At 34.7% G+C, this 23,022-nt stretch overlaps 2 protein-coding genes across 5 annotated transcripts in view; one reads left to right on the plus strand and one right to left on the minus strand.

The window, feature by feature from the left end:
• LOC106881008 (EEF1A lysine methyltransferase 2) overlaps positions 1 to 23,022 on the minus strand; it is a 44,318-nt gene that overhangs the window by 19,947 nt on the left and 1,349 nt on the right. For 2 of the 4 annotated variants that reach the window (XM_089354140.1, XM_089354141.1), the window contains exon 2: positions 14,508 to 14,776. In XM_089354140.1, the coding sequence (XP_089210266.1) occupies positions 14,508 to 14,554 (47 nt within the window). In that variant the 5' untranslated portion in view covers positions 14,555 to 14,776. Of the gene's footprint in view, positions 1 to 2,691; positions 2,794 to 14,507; positions 15,462 to 23,022 lie in introns of those variants that run through there. The other 2 variants (XM_089354142.1, XM_089354139.1) reach the window with 2 other exon arrangements.
• LOC106881634 (ras-related protein Rab-7a) overlaps positions 6,295 to 23,022 on the plus strand; it is a 49,845-nt gene continuing 33,117 nt past the window's right edge. The window contains exon 1 of the mRNA XM_089354144.1: positions 6,295 to 6,425. The gene's annotated coding sequence lies outside the window, so the exon portion shown is untranslated. The remainder of the gene's footprint in view (positions 6,426 to 23,022) is intronic.

Below are 23,022 nucleotides of genomic sequence, written 5' to 3' on the forward strand. Positions count from 1 at the left end.
GTGTGTGTGCTCTGATCCACTGGTTCTGAACACCAACACCTGGGAAGCCTATTTATAATAAATTACTATTTATAATAAATTAAGATGGTTTTTAAAATTTCAAGAATAAAGAAGAATTATATAGAAGCAAACTCTACTCCTTCTACAACAAATACTGCTAGACAATTTATCCAATGCTGACTTAAACACAAGGCATAAATTTTGGGGTGGTTATAGCTAATTATATCAAAGCTAGTACTTTAGTACTTAAATTTATCAATGCCAGAAGAATGAAAGTCAAAGTTCACAGTGGGATTTGAATTCATAATAATTTCTTTATTTATCACTAGTATGTCAAGAGAGGAAACATCACAAGAACACATTACAAAAGCAGTGGGGATTTATATAGAATTGAGAAGGAGAAAACAGACATAAGAAATAACAGTAAAAATGAAATGAAATAGTCCTACAGAACAACACCCAGGATCAATCAAAGATACCCACAGACCCTGATGGTCCTTGCTAAGTACCCTCCTCTTCTAGTTGTTGGCACATGGACCCTACTTTAGGTACATGTCAAAAGTAGGGTCTATTCACTCAAGTCACATTTGCCACTCTCATTCATATTTCAGCAAATTTACTGGAGGTCTTTATTCTCACTTCCTTTCAGAATATTTGACTTGGCCAAAGAGGAAAGTTACTCTTAATCTTGTCAACCATGCAACTTCTTACACCATAGTTACTAAACAGAAGAAAATAGCTGCCTTTCCTGATCAAAGGAAGTTGATAGAGTGATTTTCACAATGAACTTGCCTGACAGCTAATGCTGTGCTACATGCAACAACAACTCCACATATGTCAACAATATTCAGATACTGAACAAAAACATACAAAACAATTTCACCACTGTACAGGTCCAGCTAATGGCATTTCTGTACTTGCAGAGTTTATCCTGAACCAAAGGTACAGCTGAATCAACACCAAATCAGGAATCAAGGATTTCTGAGAGTTCTCCATAGTCCCCTCTCTGAAAGTCCTTCAGAATAGACTTTCCAATGGATGTTCACCTGAGTCTCCTTGAGAATGTCATCAGTCTTGCTTGCCATTAATCCTCTACAGAAAGCAAGGGTTTATGTACTACCATCCACATTGCCTGGCTGGAGAGCTGTGAGCACTTGACAACATTTCAGACAGCAAAAGATGCCAGACAAATAGCACTATCGGTGCATCATTAGTCACAGTATACTGAATCCTCTACACAGGTGTTCGTAGCAGATGGACCTTTTCAGACCAATGGAATGCATTTGGTTAGATAAACAACAGTAGGAGCAGCAACAACAACAACAACAGTTTCAAATTTTAGTACAATTGCAGGAGAGTGGGTAAATCAATAAAACCACCCCCAGGGCTTAAAGGGTAGTTATTTTAACAAACCTGAAAGAATGAAAGGCAAAGTCAACCTCAGCAACATTTGAAATCAGAAGAAATGCCGTTAAGCATTTCGTTGTTCATACATCCATCACCCCATTTTGGTGACCCATTATCACCCCACTTTTCTTCAATGCACCCTGGATCTCCCCGCCCCCTCAGGAGGGCAGTACTGCTCACTTTGGGAACCATTGATCTAGACTGATACGTTTAGAAAACAAAATTAAATTTTCATTCTATTCATACACTTTTAAAAGTCACTAGTACAGTAATCATGAATCAAAGATAGGCTGTGGATTTCATACATTGAGAAATTTTCATGTGAAAATAGATGCAATATGGTTGAATGAATAATGTATTGGACAACACTATTCATAGGTCATTAGTTTAAACCCTCTAAATGTGTTTCATTGTGATTCAAAGTAGAATATGTTATTCTACATTGAGTCAGTTCACCTGGATAAGCAAGCCCAACATTGATAAAATATATAAATGCCACCAAAGTCCTGAGAGTCTTTTAAGGGCTTAGCTGAGGTCTTGATTCATGGTATTAAGCATATGAGAGATTAATCAACTCCAGGATAGGACATTCTTCTACTGTAGCTAAAATTGATTTCTAACATAGGCACAAAGTTTCATATTTGGATTATAGGTACAGTAAATTTAATTATATAGACACTGTGCTTGACTGGTAATATTTTCTCAAATTTGGAAGTGTGAAAAGCAAAATCGACCCTGGTAGTATTTGAACCAAGTATGTAAAGAGTTATAGGTAAATACTGCAAGATAATCTGTGCAATGGTCTCCTGGTACTGCAACAACAAAACTAACATACTGAGTTCAAATATTGCAATCTTTCCCATCGGTAACATTTATTATATCAGTAATATGCAGAGTTTAAGTTTATGATCCAAATAAGAAGACAAAGAGTTTCTCACATCTTTAATGACCAATTACATTTGTTTCAGTACCATTGCAAGCAAAAGTTCCATGTGAAAAGTTACATTGTGCGCAATGTAAAAGCACACCTGTTAATGCAAGTCTGATGAAGTGCCACTCTAATGTTTAAAACCACAAATATCACATAACTTTTCACATGGAACTTTTGCATGCAACGGCATTAAAAACAGCGATACTGAAATAATGGTAAACTGGTCTTTAAAGATATGCTAAACTCTTTCTTTCTCTTCTTATTTGGATTATGTTTTACTCTTCAATAGACCCAGACATTGGATTTACTAGTGTGGTATCTAGAATTTCTACGCCAACAGAATTTTAACCTACCCTGAGTCTCCTTGAGCACAGGTTGAGTGCTGCATTGGAAATACTCTGATTTTCTACCCTTTCAAGACCACCCATCCATCCATACATACATACACACACCACCTGAAAAAAAAAAAAAAGACCTCTACTGTTCTAAGTGGTATGATAATTCAATATGGTTAAACAACCAGTATTTACTTCCAAGAGTTTGTAAAAGTTTTGTATTAAAACTTTTTGAATTATACAGGTTTGAATAATACAACAACTCGTATAGAGAAAATTAACATTCATCAATTACCATATATAAAAAAATCAAGATTAAGTTAAACATGTAGAAAGGGCATTTTCTATTTGTTCTCAAAATAAATTTCTTTGTGGTCCGTGTGTAGTACGAATGTAGAATATTGCTGAGATAAAAGAAAGAAAATCAACATATGATGTTTGTAACCTGGCAGAATAGAAATACAGCAAATTAACAACTCATTCAGCTGAAATGTATCTCATATTAAGACTAACTGGTACGAGAGTAAACAACAACTGATATTACTGGGTGTTTGTTCAAGGTGAGCTCATTGAAAAAAAAAGAAACAAGACAGTTGGTTCTCCCTTGCTGAGAAAAGAGGGCTTTGAATTACATTTTATATAGCTAGTACATGGCTGAGAGGTACTGTTCTTGGATTGCTTCAATAAAATTTTAGAAAAACTGAACAGCCAAACCTGCCCTTGGTTGTATGAGACTCACAAGTGAGTTCAAAAAGACAACCTTCAGAGATGTAATAGTGCAGATAATAATATATCAAATGTCAATGATTAGATCAATAATACAAGCATGAATTTGAGTTAGAAAAGTGGAACTTGCCCTATATATCAAGAGCTTGCCAGACAAAGACACTAGTAATTACATGAGAAAACACCCACCATTCTGATTTTCCAGATCAGATACTATAATTTGTTTCTATTATTTTATCCCTGCAAGGTAAATCATTAGTCAATCAGTGCCAGCAAGTTAGGCCATCCTATTGCTAATGTTCAGCACAGTGAGTTTTCCTATTTAGGTTCAATGTTTGTACTGATATCTCCATGAATCAATGTATGTCCGACACACTGACGTTACATTGAGAAAATGAAATTATACAGTTAACATAGCTCTTTTTCACTCCACAAAGATACTGAAGGCAAGGTGTTTGTATCTGTTTATATATATAAATATTGAAACAAACGGTTTAACACACTACTAACTTATAAACAGATGTAACTGTCAATTGTTCTATCCAATATCCTTAAACTCTTAGTGGTACGAAACAGTCTCTCTGTGGATAAATTAAAAAGGGTACTGAGTTGCTGCTGATCGAAACGGGTCCGGCTGGGCCCTTACTTTCTCTCCACGAAAACACGGCATATAAAGACAATGTATGGCGAAAGTAAGGAATATGTACACCCGTTGGTTAGATTTAGGATTTTTTTTTACGCCCAAAACGGTTGGTGTACGTATTCTTTACCTCCGCCCAATGAGTTTACATGTCAATACATACGGAGCTTGCTAAAATATATAGATGTATTTTGTAGCACAATTAAAACAGCAACAAGTTGTCTAAATTGAAAGTATGACAAGGCAGCCGTTCTAGAATATAATCGCTCACAGTTGTCACGCAAGTGATAGTCAGATATGTTAATCTTTCGAGTGCCAATCCGTTAGCTTGTTTCATTTTTTGTTTCTCAACTTGAAGCTTATAATGGCGTACTATCAGTTACTTTAAATCTTAACTAATTCACAAATCAAATGTCATTCAAATTATGTTTTTCTTTCGTTGGTTCGTTATATATAAAATTCTGTTTCAATATGTTCGTTATATATAAAATATGTTTCAAGTGTCAGTAGTTTTACAATCATTTTCATATTATCTGTCAGCAGAAGTGAAGTTTTAGAAGTTTTGAGTGTTTGATGATTATTTATATCTCTTCCTCAAACAGTTCTCTCCGTATTTATTTTTCTTCCCATCTTTAAGAATATCTTACATTTATGTTAAACTTCACATGACTATAACTTTCATGTTTACTAAAGTTCCCCTTCCTCGTACCAGTCTAAGCTTTTTGTTTATTACAAATTTGTGGGAGTTTTCTTCGCATAAGCATTTTAAGTAGTTCTTAGTACTACAAATCTGAGACAAAGACATGTGACACTGAAAGCACAACTAGGTAAGGGCGTCAGCACTTAGTACATTAGAAGAGACATACAGTAAAATAAATAAATAAAAAGGGAATTTTAACTGTTAGTATCAAGTTAGGTTTAGATTTCTGTAACTTCATATCAGAGAAAAGATTTCGAAATAACAACCCTGTTTGTTCAATACTAGCTACTGAAGTTATTTTTGAAAAACTAATTAAATTTTATTTTATTCCTACCTTAGGATAGAATTACAACAAAAAGTATACCGACACACGCCCCTCCCTTCGACTTTGTTTCCTCATCAACACTTTCAGAAAAAAATGGATATCCTTTAATGAAAATTTCAACAAATATCTTTCAGATGGTGTTAGATTACAATTATATCAGAATTTAATGTGAAAAAAAAAAAAAAAAAAAAAAAAAAATTGGTGGGTGCGAACACATCGCATATTTTTTTCATGTCTGTGTGTAGGAGCGTGTGTGGTCGCAGGCGCACCCACCAATTCTTTTTTTTTTTTAAACTGATTCCAATATAATTATAACTTGCACCATCTGAAAGGTAACTGTAAAAAATTTCATTAAAAAATTTAAATTTTTCAAAAAATTATAAAGAAATAAAACTGATAGGAGACACTCAAATGGCATTGTCTCAAAAATACAGTAATTCAAATAAGAAAGTGATTATGCTTTCTCTTAAAGAATACATAGGATGTTTAAGTCCTCAATTAGCGACTCTTCGATGAAAGCAGCAACTTATAATAGTAGGAAAAATTAAGTTTGATAGTTTTCTATTACACTTGTTAACACTGCCCATGTGCACAGAAACTAAATTTTTCGCAGTAGAAGTTTCAAACGAACGATAATAAATATTAAATAAAATAGTCTAGGAAAAAAACTGGGATACAATTGGTAACTTGGGAATAAGTTAATCACACATTCTTTTATTTGATATTTTTGTAGAGGTTTATTTACGTAAAGATATTAAACTTATTCTCTAGTTTTAAATTCCAACTTAATCTTTCTAGAAATAGCAACCAAATCTCTCTCAAATCATGTGCTTACAACTTAAATAAAGGACACGTAAACGAAGGTAACTTTATATCAGTTATGGGCAACCTGCGATCCGCGGGACTTTCTGAATAGCATGTCTAACGAAAAATTACCGGCTCTACGTGGTCGTTCGACTTGCTAGATATATCAGCCAAGTTGCCCTTGAACCCCAATATTCTTTAAAAAGCGGGGATAGATTGGATAATCTAGCTCTAGGTATAATGTCTGAAAACATGGGATGACCATGGCTGAGAAACTTTCATCAAAGATATGCATAATCCGAACTGACCTAGGGTTAAACAACTATATTTTATTTATTTTAATAAACAGGTTGGTTGAATATGACATAATAATAATAATCGGCTACTGCTGTTGACTGATTTTTTGATCAGGCGACCCAAAAGAGAATCATGCAGCTTAGTCAGAATCATAAGACGATTTTCATTTCACAACACAACAAATTAAGCTTATCAGGAAGGAGAAGTTAGAAAGAGTTGTACTCGAGAGAGAGATAGAGAGAAAGAAAACAGATTTTAAGGTGATTATATAGAATTTTAAATTATAATTAATTGAATCGCTTTCATTCATCATGTTTGATTATGTGTGTGTGTGTGTACATATATATATATACCGGAGTAAGCACATGGAATGTGCAACAAGGTGGAAAAAAGAGTACTCAAATACCAGAGGTAGAGTAATATGCTTTATTTAAAAGCAGTAGAAATATAACAAAAAACCGTTACTCTGAGTTTCACGTTCCCGTTCATCGGGAACGTGAAACTCAGAGTAACGGTTTTTTTGTTATATTTCTGCTGCTTTTAAATAAAGTATATATATATATATATATATATATATATATATGATTATTCGGCATTCTTGAATACCGATTATTCATGTAATTGTAGTAAATTTTAACTTCCATTTCTAAAACTAGGTGGAACTGATCCTTTTCTTTTTATATGTTTAAAACTGTTTCTTTAATATTTCCCAAGTAGATTTGTCATTTTCCGAATTCAAAATTTCTGACTTTTCGGGCGATGGATTAACAAAATCGTTAGAGCATCAGACAAAATGCTTTGAAATATTTGGTTACAGCTCTTTTTTTTGTTTCGAGTTCAAATCTCACTGAGGTTAACTTCAGCTTCCCTCCTTTCCAGATCGATAAAATAAAGTACCAGTCAAATACTAGGATCAATGTAAATGATTATATTCCCATCCCGAATTTGAAGCATTGTGCCTATCTTAGAAATTCATAGTCACCTACGTAATAAGTTGAGTGATTTGACAGAAATTATAGAGCTTCCGGATTGAATGCTAAGCAATATTTAGTTTCGCAGATTTAACTTTCATCTTTCCAGAATTGTTGAAATAAGTATCATTTCTAACAATCATATGGCAGCATTGTATGCTTCACACACTATATCAGTTACTATTCATTCAGTAACACGGTTATCATTTCATTGAAAGGGACTTTATTATTTTTTTTCTAATAAAGCAGTCTTCCAGAGATCAAAGACTCCTTACAACTAAGGCTTTCGTTTATATACACGTTTTACAGTGCTATATAATAGCAACAATCTCCCCGGACCCTCAGAGCTCAACATTACAATTTTCACACTTACAATGGTCCACACTTGAGAGAATTGACTCAATAATACAAAAGCGATTCTGTTACACGTTAGCAGGAAAGACATTCAAGTTATCATACACTGAATGGGTCTCAAACACATGGTCTTGTGTTTAGTCCCACTTCGTGACACTCTGAACAAGTGTCCTCTACTAATAGCCTCGGGCAAACCAAGTGGATTTGGTAGATGGAAACTGGAAGAAGCTTGTTGTGTGTTTGTGTCTGTTCCTTATCACAGATTGACAACCAGTGTTGGTGTGTTTACATCACTGTAACTTAGCGGTTTGCAAAAGAGACCAACAGATTAAGTACCAGGCTTAAAAAGAAAATAAGTACTGGGGTCGATTAGTTCAACTAAAATACCTCAAAGTAGTGCCCCAACATGGTCGCAGTCTAATGACCGAAACATGTAAACAAATAAAAGAGTAAAAGAATATGGTTCCAAATCTCAATTCTCTTCTGGTCTTCTGCATCCAGCAAAGTAGAAAATTTGCTACTCATTAAAAAAAAAATTTTTTTTGAAAAGGTATTTCCAAATTAAGCAAAGGAAAGAATTCACTATTTCTCAACTTAAGTAACACTTCTATGCATGTCAAGGTGAAAAACAATTGCCAATCACTATAAATTATATGGGAAAAAATTGTTAATCAATGATGATGAATTGTATTTCAACTTAAAGGTATTGGTCAACTAAAACAAAATAAAAGTTGATGGTACAGTGAAATCATTCAGTAATGATGTTATCTCCTTCTCACCTACTCTTACCCACCCGTATCATAATGTGGAAGAGCTATGTATCCCCTTTTATAGCAAGACACCTGTGCTTGCCCTCTATGATACTTTAATCATTTAACACATAACATAAAGCCACCTCCCTCGTAAATGCTCCCCCACTTAGTAATGAATGTTTTTTTTCCTTTTCCCCGTTCTTTTTCTGTCTTACAAGTTACTTGGGCAACCTCACTAGTGCCATTGACACACACACACACACACACACACACACAAAAAGCAGCCAGTATACAGTATAATGCATTGCCAAAGTTAACACTGAAACTTGGCACAGCCTTGTGGATCACTGGATATTGTCAAACTGTCCAACCCATGTCAGCATGGGAAACAGATACTAAATGATGATAATGATGATGTAATTTATAAAGTAACATTCAATAAAACATGGGATTAAACCCTGAAATACCAACTACAATATTTTGCTTCATTATTTCAATTAGTGAGTTAAAAACCAACAGATAAGATTTGTGTGGTATGATTCATTCTAAATGTCTAACAATACTGACTAAATTTACTCAACTTCCCTGTTTTTTCACATTACTTTTAGCTACTAACAGATATATTACAGAAGTAGAAGAGAAAATTTCTATGGGCTGGTAAACAAGAGAAAAAACTGCAGGAATTCAAACAATACATAACATCACATATTTTGTCATCAAACTTTGACACCAGACAGGATGTCAGTTCTGTTGGATTGGGCACCATATTGGGGCAACATGACTTCTGAGACAAATGTCATGTTATTTCCTATACAGCAAAGGCACATTCAAAAATCAAGCAATAAATTTGTCAAACTGAAATGAAGGCTTTGCTGTGGTATTAACATGATAAATTCTATATAAATGTAAATGGAAGACCATTTAACATAGTGACTTTCAACCACTATTAACATTATTTAATGGAAAAGAAAAAGCTTTCACTGATAATACTTCACTAGATACTAAAAATAGATGCCAGTTACGAACTACAGTTCATAAAAGGCATTCATAATCCAGCAGATGTTCTGTCTTTTTAGCCAATAACAATAACAGTGTATGCTGATGTGGATGATTATTGTGAAGAGAGCAGGATTAAGTGAGTACAGCACTTGTAGCTCAAGAATTTTTAATCAGGGCTGTTGATACAAGAGATTGATCCTTTCTAATACTACCAATGGCTTTCTAGATAGCTTGTGGGGTCATAGAAACCAAAATTCCAATTTTCATAGAGGTTGTTAATGCTAAGACTCCACATCAATGGTTGCTGATGAACATTCACTGACTGAATGAGGAATACTTCTTAAGTTTAATGAAGGAAGTACCAGTGAATGGATGCAACAAGGGCTAGATACATGGTATGGAAATAATCCATCAGGCCTTCTAGTCCTTCAGCATCAGGTATATTCTCCATCAGATAATCCCTCTCATTGACTACTCCACCTATAGGTAGAAAAACCAGTCATTTCCAACTTCCCACAAAAATGTTTCACTCAATCATCACCCCAGTGTGTAGTAGATACTCTTAAACTGCATACCTTTCTCCATATACTTTGAGTCATATGGTAGAAATAGCTAATATATGACCCATGTGGTAACAGAACTATAGAAGTAGCATTGGTCATTACTAGTTCAAAATAAGTCATTACCATAATGAATAATGGATTCAGTCTCAGATAATCACATTTATCCTACATTGCACAAAAAATCCTACATGGTTAACTGTGATTTTTCAGTTAGAAATGCATACACATGTAGCAGCAGATAGCTCAAGGCTCATTAGGATGATGTTAAATTGTTGTAGTAGTCTTAATGCTATTGTAAACCATGTGATACTGCAGCTAAATGTTCAAGTGTCTGGTAATTCCCTCTGTCAACTTAAATCCGTTGACATAATTGAGGAAATCCTACTATTCTGAACCTCCTTTAGTTTTCCATTCATCATGGATATCCTCCAAGCCTTTTAAGGATGTTAGACTCTTTGGCAGTGGTCATTTCTGTAATGTTAAGTCTACCAATGGTGCAACAAACTTCAAGTGGTTCTTGACAAATGGCATCTACAGCAATATGAGCAGATCTGACCCTGTTAGTCAATCACTTGTCTTGTGGTATTCTTTACTTTGGCAGCTTTAACCTTATTGGTATTTGGTCATAACCATGTTTAGTCATGGAAAGTTGTTGTTTCGCTTCCAAATCTGTATGAAAAGAACACTTTGCAGGAAAGTGCATTCTTTTAAGGATATTTCCAATGTATTCATGTACTGTTTAAGCTCTCCTTGATCTATAAGTTGCTTTCATCTGCACAGTTTAGAAACTTTTTATTATTCTTGATGGTCTCCATGGTGGTTGGAGAAAGTGAAAAAAATACGACATTCGAGCGAGATCGTTGCCAGTGCCGATGGACTGGCTTCTGAGCAGGTGGCACATAAAATACACCATTTCAAGCATGGCCGTCGCCAATACCGCCTGACTGGTCCTCGTGCCGGTGGCACGTAAAACACCCATTACACTCTCGGAGTGGTTGGCGTTAGGAAGGGCATCCAGCTGTAGAAACTCTGCCAGATCAGACTGGAGCCTGGTGTCGCCTCCTGGTCCACCAGTCCTCAGTCAACTCGTCCAACCCATGCTAGCATGGAAAGCGGACGTTAAACGACGATGATGATGACTAAATCTTTTCACTAATCACAATACATTTATAGCAAAAAGTGAAAGAGCAATATAATAATGTTTTGACAAATTGGCAGAATTGTTAGAGTATCGTGAAAATTGCTTTGCGTAATTTGTTTACGATTTTTACATTCTCATTTCAAATCCTGCCCAGGCCAACTTTGCCTTCCATCCCTCCTAATTGAAATTAAGTACCTGTCAAGCACTGGGATTAATAGTATTGACTAAGCACTACCCTCGCTGCCCTTGTGGCTAAATTAGATACCCTTATTTAATAAACATTAAGTTTGTAATTTTGCTCTGAAAAACTTTTCTGTAACAAAGAACACTAAAAAAAATTTTGTTGAGAAAACTTTAACGAAATGAAGTTTGTTCAAATCCCACTTGAAGGACTAATGTAAGAGATCATCACCAAGCATGAAGTGGAGCTATGCAAGATGGTGACAACTGATATATATTCCACTAGAATGGGAGCTACACAAGACGGTCGCAGTTGATATATATTTCACTGGAGAGTCGGATCATAATTAATTTTATGGGTCCAACTGTGCATAGTTGAAGGACCAATGAATATATATGTGCGTGCATGCACGTGTGTGTATTTTTGTCTCCCACCAATGCTTGAAAAACTTAGCAGTTCAACATTAGAGACTGATAGAATAAGGACGATGGTTTAAAGAATAAGTACTGGGGTCGGTTTGTTTGACTAAACCCCTTCAGTGCACCAGCATGGCTGCAGTCCAATGACTGAAATAAGTAAAAGATAAATTTTACAAAGTATGGAATGACTTACTTTTGTACCCCCACCCTAAATTTTTTTTAAAAGATATTACACATGGTGGAAAATTGGTTTCCTACTATGTCTTATAATAAAGATGAGAAAGTCATAAAAATTAAGAATTTCTATTAAAAAACTTCATTTCTGTATTATGTATATTCCTGTCTCAATTTGCCTAATGTTAAGGCCTAAATTGCCTAATTATGAAATTTGCCTAACCTTGGGACATGAATATACATAATACAGAAATTAAGTTTTTTAATAGTTTTTTAATAGGCGTAGGAGTGGCTGTGTGGTAAATAGCTTGCTTACTAACCACATGGTTCCGGGTTCAGTCCCACTGCATGGCACCTTGGACAAGTGTCTTCTACTATAGCCTCGGGCCGACCAAAGCCTTGTGAGTGGATTTGGTAGATGGAAACTGAAAGAAGCCCGTCGTATATATGTATATATATGTATATGTGTGTGTATGTTTGTCCCCCCAACATCGCTTGATAACCGATGCTGGTGTGTTTACGTCCCCGTAACATAGCGGTTCGGCAAAAGAGACTGATAGAATAAGTACTAGGCTTAGAAAGAATAAATCCTGGGGTCGATTTGCTCGACTAAAGGCAGTACCCCAGCAAGGCCGCAGTCAAATGACTGCAACAAGTAAAAGAGTAAAAGAATAGTAATTCTTCATTTTTATGACTTTCTCATCATTATTGTTATAAGACATGATAGGAAATTAATTTTCCACTATGTGTAATATTTAAAAAAAAAAAGTTTTATGGTGGGGTACAAAAGGAAGTCTTTCCCAAAGTACACCGCCACAAGACAATAAAATAAAAGTTGCTAATGTTGTAGATGGCTAAAATTGGAGATCCTCATGAAGATCAGAAGAACATAATTTGTCTAAATAGGTATTATGGTTCAAATCTATCAGTAAAACAATTAAGATTCAATATTTATGGGTTAAGAATGGGACAACACTTACTCGTCTGATTCTGTTTTGATTATCTCCCCCGACTCATATCGGGACCTTAAAAGTACACAGTACCGTTATATGCTGTTACGCCAATTCACTCATACTTGTTATTTATACAACTAGAATGCACAAGTTAAATATTATTCCCTAATACAATGTATAAGGTTTTAGGAAATCTTTCGGTAAAAGTCTATGACGTCATGAGTGAATGTGTGAAACCGTGTTTTATCTGTTCGACAGAGCCGAACAAACATTGACACACTCATGACTGATGTCATATACTAATACCGAAATATTGTTTTTGTGGTCTTACGCTGAAACTGTGTCGTTATTTATGTAAATTTGTTATTTGTTCTATAGTTTTGCCGGTTTGTAAACATTTACCGTTTTGCCTAACGGCATATGGTTAAATGAAATGTTTTTCTTACCGGTTTAAAAATCTCGACTAGATTTTATAGGATTGGTTAGCATCACGGTATCTGTTAAATAATAATCTGATTTGTTCAATTGATCTTAATGATGAGGAAATGATACTTTAATTAAATTATTAAGTGATGTGTATAATACTGCGAAATAGAACGGTAAGTCTATTAATTAGCATCCAAATATTGCCATTCAACTTGAGTCTTGTAATTTGTTTAATACAGGATAGTACTACAGTAATGATGTGAGTGTAAAATCGCTGGATCGAGACCATAAAATATATTGAGGCAACCTCAAATACCTTGTTCATAAAATTGAAGGCACTATCCATACTTAAATAATAAAGCATTTGATCTGAAAAACGCGGGGCTCGTGCTACTCGGTTAGTCTGGTACTGATTAATGAATATGTCAATTTTGTAATTTCTAAAGCGGTGACCTTATATAAGTTGTAAGTAAAATATTCCGAACAACAGAGACACTGCAAATTAGCAAATAAAAAAAAAACCAGCTGACAAGTTCTTTTACCAGTAAAACAAGGTCTTCCGGAGGTGGGGGGGGGGGATCAGGTATGGTTCTCACTTTTCGCATTATCCTGAAGTCATGTTTGAATGAAAATAAAATGAAAAAAAAGTATGGTGGTCTCGCATCAAAAGAACCTTTACGTAGTCACTTGAGCAGCTAGAAATAGCAGCCATATCGCCCTTAAATTTACACCCTATCATTTTACAAAAAGATGCGTTCCATAATGTGGTTCTTGGTTCCTTACATTTACGAAAAAGATGGGATGGTGACGACTGGAATGCCTTTAATCTATAGTCTGCTCGACCAGGGCTGACCTGCGGTTAAACAACATGAATCATCTGAACAGACTACTATACTGTGTGGGAGGAACTGCATGTAGCTTTCAACGGTCTGCCATAACTTGTAGAAAATCGCTGTAAGTTATTATAAACGAAACATCTCAAAATTTTATTAGCTGCACTGGAATTCCTGTTTCCATCAAATGGAATTCCAAAACGAATTGTTTCCAACAACAACCCACGTTTTATACTTTATATTCATTAAAAGATTTTTTGCGAAGGTTCTACAGGTGCATCATACATTATAGATAGACTATGCTATAATGTATTGTTTTAAATATAGAAATTGGTTTATACACTTATCTGTGACATTATGACTTGATTTCAATTAGTTTTTGTTTGTGTGCTTGTTCTGGTGGATTTTTTTTTCTTTTGTCAAAAAGACAAAAGTATTTAAAGAAAAGCAAAACTAAATTTTGATAAAATACTTTTCAGTTGCAGTCTATGTTTATGATTTGTTATTTTCTATATATTGAATGCAATTAAGCGAAACTGGGATGAATTAAATCGTTAGATAAGTGGATATACTTACTATTCTTTAGTACCGAGTTCAGATGCTTGGAAATCCTTGTTTTCCATGTTTATATTGTTATTAATGAACTTCCTCTCCACGCTGCCTCAACGTCAAGTTTGAAGAACGATAACTCCATTTAAAAGTCTTCCTGCTTTCTTCTTGTTGGAGTAACCTCTTCCTGTCTTGCGTTATCTTTATTAATCCATCCATCCACTTTCTTGGACCCCTGTCCCCCGAGAGGGTCATAGGGTTAGATGTCTTCAGGCTCGACCAACTGAGATATCCAACTAACAATAACAGTAAAAGAAAAAGTCTTTAGATTTAACTCAGTACAAAAATAGTGAATTTGATCTTCGGGTATAGAGTGAATTGGAATTCTAAATTGATGGCATTCACTTGTGTACTATTATGTTTCTATTACAATTCCACTTACATCTAGGATGTATTATAAGAATGTGAGTCGACCTAACGATTCTGCTAATCCAACTGCCAATTTTTTTTATAGTATTGTATATTCGAAAGTTTCCAAAACTATACAATACTATTAAGAAATAAAATATAGTGAATATAATGATATAAGTAGGATTTTAAGCTATTATCACAATTCTTCCACGACGTAATTGTTTCCGTTTCAATACACGATCTTAGTTCAAGTCACTCGTCAAGCATTTGCTATGAAAAGTAAAATACAATCTAAGTTGACATTATAGAGTTTATGAGAGAAGAAAATGTTCTGATATTCAGGATTTTCTTAAAGCAACTGAAGCAGTAACTGAACAGATCCACTGAGAAATATAATCACGAGTATTATTTATCATATGGCGTAGTGGTTAAGAACGCGGGCTACTAATCCTAAAATTCCGAGTTCGATTCCAGGCTGTGACCTGAATAATAATAATAACATTGAAAAATACTTTAAGAATAAGAACCCAGGTTCGAAATTTCCCCAAGACACTTGAAAGCTGGAAGATATATCAGCCGAAACGTTAACAACAAACAAGATGAGGACAAATATCCGTCAAATGTAAATAATGTACTATTTATCAGTCCCTACATAACTATAATGTATAAGAATTATTAAATTATACAAGAAACAACACGGGCTTTTGTCAATTCGATTATTGCGCTCCATTTATTATAAAATACCATGATTTCTTTAATGAGAAAAGTTTAAGCACACACACACACAAAACTTTAATAAAATATTGTTGAAGCTTTTTCTTTTCGTGTATGTGTAATGTCATTATATAAATTGCTTTGTCATTGTGTATATATCATGTATTATCAGTTAATAAGCGATTTAAAATAGTATTTAATTACTTTATTACTTTTTGAATTTAAATGAAATGTGACATTTTTCCCGTGACATTTTCCGAGCGAAATTTATGACATTTTTCTGTGACTATTTCCGTTCACCTTTTTTTTATTTTTATCATTACAGATTAATAGGGAAGGCTTTTGTGCTTTTCCAATAAAATATTTAATTGTCTACAGATGATTCAGTCTTGTAAATAGACCGATTTCGATAAAACAAATAGTTGACTTCATTTTACAGTTTTGTTTTTCTTCCTCTTTAATCAGTGGTTTTCTTGAGAAAAAGTAATCAAAAATACATTTCATTCTGCTTGCCAGTGTGTATGATAGGCCTTTGACTGGAGACGGACGTAACGAATATTACCTCTAATGAATTATTTTTTTATTAATGAAGTAGCATATTTGAGCTTGTCATTTACAAGCTCATTACTGTTGGCTGCTCTGGAATTTTGTCAATTATTGAGGGGAAATGGAAATAAAACTCACGTGAAATTAGTTTCTGCAAAATATTGGATTAGTAAAAACAAACAAAAACAAAAGTTCATCTTTAGTTCTTTATTCAGAATAAAAAGCACTATGTGCCTAAGTACAACGTTTTCAGATTGCTTTTTATAATGCATACAATGTTTCCTTGGAATTTTACTATTTTTCACTTAAACATTTTAAAATATCAGGAGGTACTATTTTGTATGAGGTCATCTCATAAGTAATGTTTAAAATTTTATAGTAAGTTGGATTGCTTTGTTACTTTAAAATACCTGAAAGGCAGCAGTAGATATTACCATGGCCTTGTGCATTTGTCATAATAATAAACTGATTCAATTACTTCTTGACCCCCACTCTCAAAGATGGATATGACCTTGGAGAATTTGAGGCATATAACACTCTATGAGTTCACAAAAAGGCAATGATGCAGCAGAAGCAATTCGAAATATCCATGGTGTTTATGGGAAACATTGCTTAAATGAAAGAACCAGTTCAAAATGGTTTGTAAGGTTTCAGACGGGTGATTTGATCTGAAAAGGTATGTGACAAGAAAGGCTTGTCAATAGTGCCCGATGTCAGTGTGTTTACGTCCCCATAACTCAGCATTTCAGCAAAAGAGACCTATATAATAGGTACTAGGCTTTTCAAGAATAAGTCCTGGGGTCGATTGTTTTGACTAAAATTCTTTAAGGCAGTGCTCCAGCATAGCCACAGTAAAAAATGACTGAAGTAAGTAAAAGTATAAAAGAATCTATATCTATATATATATATAGAGAGAGAGAGAGATAGACAGACAGACAGAGATAGAGTTAAGAGATGAGATGCAGATGCTCAATATAGAAAACACCTGTTAGTGCTCAAATGATTTGAACATTCATCCTGAAATCTCTATTGAGGACTAAGTCTGCAGGGTATCTTTGGTATCCTGTCCCAGCTCATTCTCAGTGTGTAGCCTACCCTAGCTGTCTGAATCACAGGTGTTTTATTTCAAAAAACAGTTTTGCTGTACATCCCCTCACTTGAAACGTTCTAGGGATAGAATATCCCTTTTCCCAGGCACCCATTGTGTAAAACATTGATCTTAATCATATTTCCTTTCATCGTTCATGAGCTTTCAGAATCTTACATTTGGACAAATATGACAAAACTATTATGGAGTCTCATCTCAGTTCTAAGACTATATTGCTAAATCTTCAAGATCAACTGGATTTTTGCGAATGTTTCATGAGAGACACAGGCATAGCTGTATGTTTAAGAAGCTCACTTTGCAACCAAATAGTTGCTGGTTCAATACCACTGGACAGCATCTTGGGCAAGTCTCTTCTACTATGACCCCAAGCTGACAAACACTTTGTAAGTGAAGTTGGTAGACAGAAACTGTTTGAAAACGTGTGTGTGTGAAAGTGTATAGTCTAGTGGGTTAGGGCATGGCTCTCACAATCACCAGATCATGGGTTTGATTTCGAGACCAGGTGGGATGTTGCTCCAGTACCCCTTTTGATCAAGGGTGAATGTTGGCCTGTTTGCTTAGCCAACAGGGTGGCATTGTTTGAAGGCTAAAACAATGCAAAGTGCATCGTAACCAGCAATGTGTAACAACATCTGATAGTCTGATTGATCACATGATATATGAATATATATATTTATACATAAAAATATCACAATTATGTATTGGAAAATTAACAACAATTAATATTTTCTTAGAAGGTGGCTTATTTATTTAGAGAGCACCAGTAAAATTTATTTGCTTTTGTTGCCAAGTTTCTAGCTTTTCAAATAAGTTGTCTTTATGAAAATCTGGAATCAATGATTGGAAGTATGTTCATGAATATTTGCAATCACAAGAAAATTTAGTGCATCATCTTGAGCATCTTAAGATGTGGTGCTTGATACTACTGTAATTAAAGACAAATGAAACTATTATGAAGAGATGCAGACAGTCACATGTAGAAAAAAGAGCCAGAGCATTGGCATAAATCATCATCATCATTATCATCATTCTTTGATGTCTGTTTTCCATGTTGGCATGAATTGGACAATGTGACTGGTGCTGGCAAGCTGGAGAGCTGTACCAGGTTCCGGCCTGATTTGGCTTGGTTTCTACAGCTCAGTGTCCTTTCTAATGCCAACCACTTTACAGTGTATGCTGGGTGCTTTTAATGTGGCACTGCACAAGCGCTTTTACATGGCACTGGCATGGGACTCTTGCAGGCCAAACCTTTCCACCATGGGGAGCAGCCTTAACACTTCTGCTGTGTAGGCCAGGTCTTCTTGAGTACATTTTGGAATATTTAACCCTTTAGCATTCAGATAACTCTGCCAAATGAAATGCTTATTTATTCCTATCATTTTGAATTAATCCTGCATTATTGTGTAGCTTTGATATTTCAATGATGCGATTGTTTAGTTTTGGAATAACACTGTAGGTGTGAGAGGCTAGATCTGGTCAGTTTGAATGTAAAACAGGTAGAATATTCTGGCTGGATATGGCCAGTTAAAATGTTAAAGAGTAAATTGCATCACTTTGTATTTAGCTGAACACAATTTGGCTTTCATAACTTCAGAAACATTGTTGATGCCACACAGTGAGAATTGTTTATTTCTTTTTGAGCTATTTGTAAAATTTGATCTGGTTATGATCTACGTACACTAAACCAAGCTAAAGAAGCAAAATGCTTCAGTCTTTTCTGAGATTTTTATGCCAGGAGAAGCATATGGAGAAATTGTGATTTTTAGATAGAGAAGACAATTTTTTTTAGCTATAAACCAGTTACAGATAATAAATGTAAAAGATTACATAATGTATGCATGTATATGTATTCTATATCGACGTTATTAATAATAAAGATAGAAAAGAATATGAGATGTTAGGAAAGCTTGTGCAGAGTTGTGCAGGAAAAATCTCACCTACATAGTGTCTATAGTACTATTAAGTAGGAATCTTAAGAGTGAAGATATAGAAATTGTGTAAATGATTGCATATAGTTCTTGAGAAAACCAATGCTTATATTGCTTATAGACAAAGTGAAGGAGAAATAAGCTATAGCTTTTAGTATATGGATTCATAAAATTCTGTTTCATTGGATGAGATAAAAAATTTTATTCAGGGGTACAGACTTGACTAATCAGAACCACTGTTAATCACAACTCTGGACAGGTTCCAACTCAGAATGCACTTTAGCAATATATATTTTACAGAATATTTTCAAATTAGAATTTTTTTTTAATATAAATTGAGCTGAGGGCTAGCTTAAAGATTACTAAGCCAGATCTAGCTAACAGTCTGAATCACATGTTAAGATTGCTAAATGTTATTTAATATAAACTAGCTTAAAATCAGCTCCTGCGAAGGGTTAATTAGGGCCTGTGACCCAAAACTAAAAGGTACTAAATAGCATGACTATAATATATTCATAATGACTATATGCTCCAGTAGTGTTTGATCAGAGGTGATGGACTGAGGAGAATTAATTCTGTAATGCAATCATTCTATTGTTCCAATCCCAAGTTGAATTCCAACTGTTGGCCAATTTGTCCCAAAGTTCTTATCTCAACATAAAATTAATGAAGCAAATGTTATTTATATCCTCCTTGATCTCTGATGTCATCTGACAAATGCCAACCAAGAATCAACCAAGCTTTACCTGCTAGAAATAGCAACTCAAATGTTTTTAAAACAGATCCCAATGCTGGATGTTCAAGAACCAAATGAAGGGCAGATTTTCAATCCCAGGATCAACCTAATTCCAAAAAGATATGATATGTCTATGTAGTGCAAATGTAGACTGAGAAACAGGGTCCCAGATGGACAGACAGAATTTTGCTTTTATCATTATAGAAGTAGGGTTTATATTAAAAATTAATGATTCTCATTTAAGGTTTTACAAAACATTTCCCTCGTTGTTATATGTGATGTATTCATATTGTTCCCACTAAATGATCTCTTGTAATTTTAGTATCGACAAAAACAGATAAAGTTGACAGTATCACAAGAACCTTGAACTATTATATGTTTAGTTTGATCTATCTAGCTCATATATTTGAATCCTGCTACCAATATATTTTCCTTTTATCCCTTTGCAAACAATAAAATAATCACTGGTTATATCATCGTCGTCATTTAACATCCACTTTCTGTGCTGGCATGGGTTAGACAGTTTGACAAGAGCTGGTAAGACCAAGAGCTACACCAGGCTCCATTATCTGTTATGGTATGGTTTCTACAGCTGGATGCCCTTCCTAATGCCAACCACTTTACAGAGTGTACTGCAAAGTGGTTGGCACCAGCACTGGTGCTTTTTATGTGGAACCTACACTGGTGCATTTTACAAGGCACCAGTACCGATATGGTTACCAAGTAACTTGCAAGACAAACCTCAGCTAGGAGGGGGAGTAGTAGTGAGTGGGGGCAGCTTTGTGCCAGTTGATGAGAGATGAGGGGTATAGATGGACAGTGACAGGTGTCTTGCTGTAGAGTAGATACATGAATACTCCAGTTGAAAAAAGAAAGGAGGGTGGGTTAAAGAGTAAGATAAAGAGAGTGGGTGAGTCACTAAGATAAAGAGAGCAATAGTGAGAGAGAATGTGGCAAAAATGTGTTGGGACATTCTCTCAAGGGACATTGAATCAATTTAATTGGCTTTACTCATCTCAACTGTAACACAACTGTTAACAAGTATTTATTTATATTTTCATCACTAATTAATCACAAAGCATTTTTATCTAAAACTTTAACCTAACCTAAACTTTAAAGGAAATCTTTATCATTATCATATACTTGTTTCAGTCATTATACTGTGGCCATGCTGGGGCACTGCCTTGAAAAGTTTAAACTGAACATATTGACCCCCCACCCCCCACCCAATTCTTTTCTTCCTCTAAGCCTGTTACTTCTTCTGTTGATCATTTTCTGCAGAACTGTTAAGTTATGGAGATATAAAAAAACCAACACTAGTTGTCAAATGGTAAGTGGGGACCAACACAAACATGCACATATATATATATATTTATATAATGGGCTTCTTCCAGTTTCTATCTACTAAATCCACTCACAAGGCTTTAGTCGATTTAAGGCTATAGTAGAAAACGATTGCCTAAGGCAGAGGTTCCCAACCCTTTTATTTAAATGAATTTTCCCACAGAACTCTTTTAATATGCTTATCCTTATGTGTGTATGTGTATATATATATAGATATATTATATATGTATGAAATTTTGAATTTAGTTCACAGACACCCGGTACTACCTTTGCAGATCACCAGGGGTCTGCAGACCCTAGGTTGGGAACCACTGGCCTAAGATATCACACAGTGGGACTGAACTCAAAACCAAGTTGTTGGGAAGCAAACTTCTAACCACATAACCATGCCTGCACCTATATAATTTTCTGTTTCACATCTTTTCATAGTTGTCTTGATGTAATAATAAATACATATTTAGTAATTTATTCATATGTTAAATAAAATGAGACAACAAAGTCAAGTTTGCATGGAATTTATAGGACATTTATAAAGAGAAAGGTAGTCTTACAGCTGTTTCTGGGCTATTATGGATATCCCTTCATCAGAGATGATACGAGAGAGTTAACTAGAGGGAAATAAATAGTAGAGTTCAATATAAGGAGTTATTTTGGAAAAGGATGGATGTAGGAAGTATAAAGGGAAATAAGAGAATAAAAATAAAAATATATGTAGGATGTTACAGTTGCAATTCCATTTATTTATATTTATTTCTGAAATGAAAGAGCTCAGCTTTCTTTAAGTCTGGTACTTGTTTTCCAAGTTCTGAAACATTTTTTCCCCTAGTATTCAAACTGTCCCTCTGCACTCTATACAATTAACCACAATTCTAAAGCAGTGAGTTGATAGAAAGTTAGCAAGTTGAGCAAAATGCCTAGCAATATTTTTCCCAGCTGTTTACATTTTGAGTTCAGATTCTGATTTTTCCTGTCATCCTTTCAGGGTTGATAAAATAAGGACACTGAAATTGATGTAATAAATCTACTCCCCTCTCTTTAAAATTGCTGGCCTTGTGCCAAAATTTGAAACCATGTAAATAACCACAGCTCTTCAGTAAGGTGGAGGAATGGACATATCCTGAAAAAACAGATTTGTGGATTGCACTACTTAGTCTTTCAATTGACTTTCAGCATGTCACAGAGCAGATCTGGGCTACACATTTTTTTTCTACAAAGATATGGACAACCACTTGAGATATAGCTTTTTAATAGTGCTTTTTTCAATAATTTATTTTCTGTGCATTCATCTCATTGTTTAGGAGGGAGCCTCTATACAGTCTCTCAACCTGCTAGACAGTGCAGCCAAATCACCTTCAAATTACATCTTACCCTGTAAGTTTTACTGTCTTTAAATAAATGGAAGTCACTTTAGAAAATGTGGACCTAGATGCACTATATCTGAAATTAAGATGGAATGGTCATTGTTAGAGTGCTTTTGATCATAGGTCTATTCATTTAGAGTTGACGTGGCTAAATAGCAATCTATACCAATGAACTGTAATTGTTTTAGAATAGTTTAGAATTGTGTATTCAAGTGACAACGTAATTCACTTTAAAGGAATGAAAAGCATCATCGACTCCAGAGGAATTTGAACGCAGAACAACGTGGGAAAGTAAAAACTAATGTATTTAGTCTGGTGCTTTACTATTAGCTATAATTCAACACTATTTTGCGAGTGACTACCAAAATATTCTTTAGAAAGTTGGTCGGCAGTT

The sequence above is a fragment of the Octopus bimaculoides genome, chromosome 6 (assembly GCF_046866305.1).
Source record: "Octopus bimaculoides isolate indiv1 chromosome 6, ASM4686630v1, whole genome shotgun sequence".
In the NCBI taxonomy this organism is placed as follows: domain Eukaryota; kingdom Metazoa; phylum Mollusca; class Cephalopoda; order Octopoda; family Octopodidae; genus Octopus; species Octopus bimaculoides.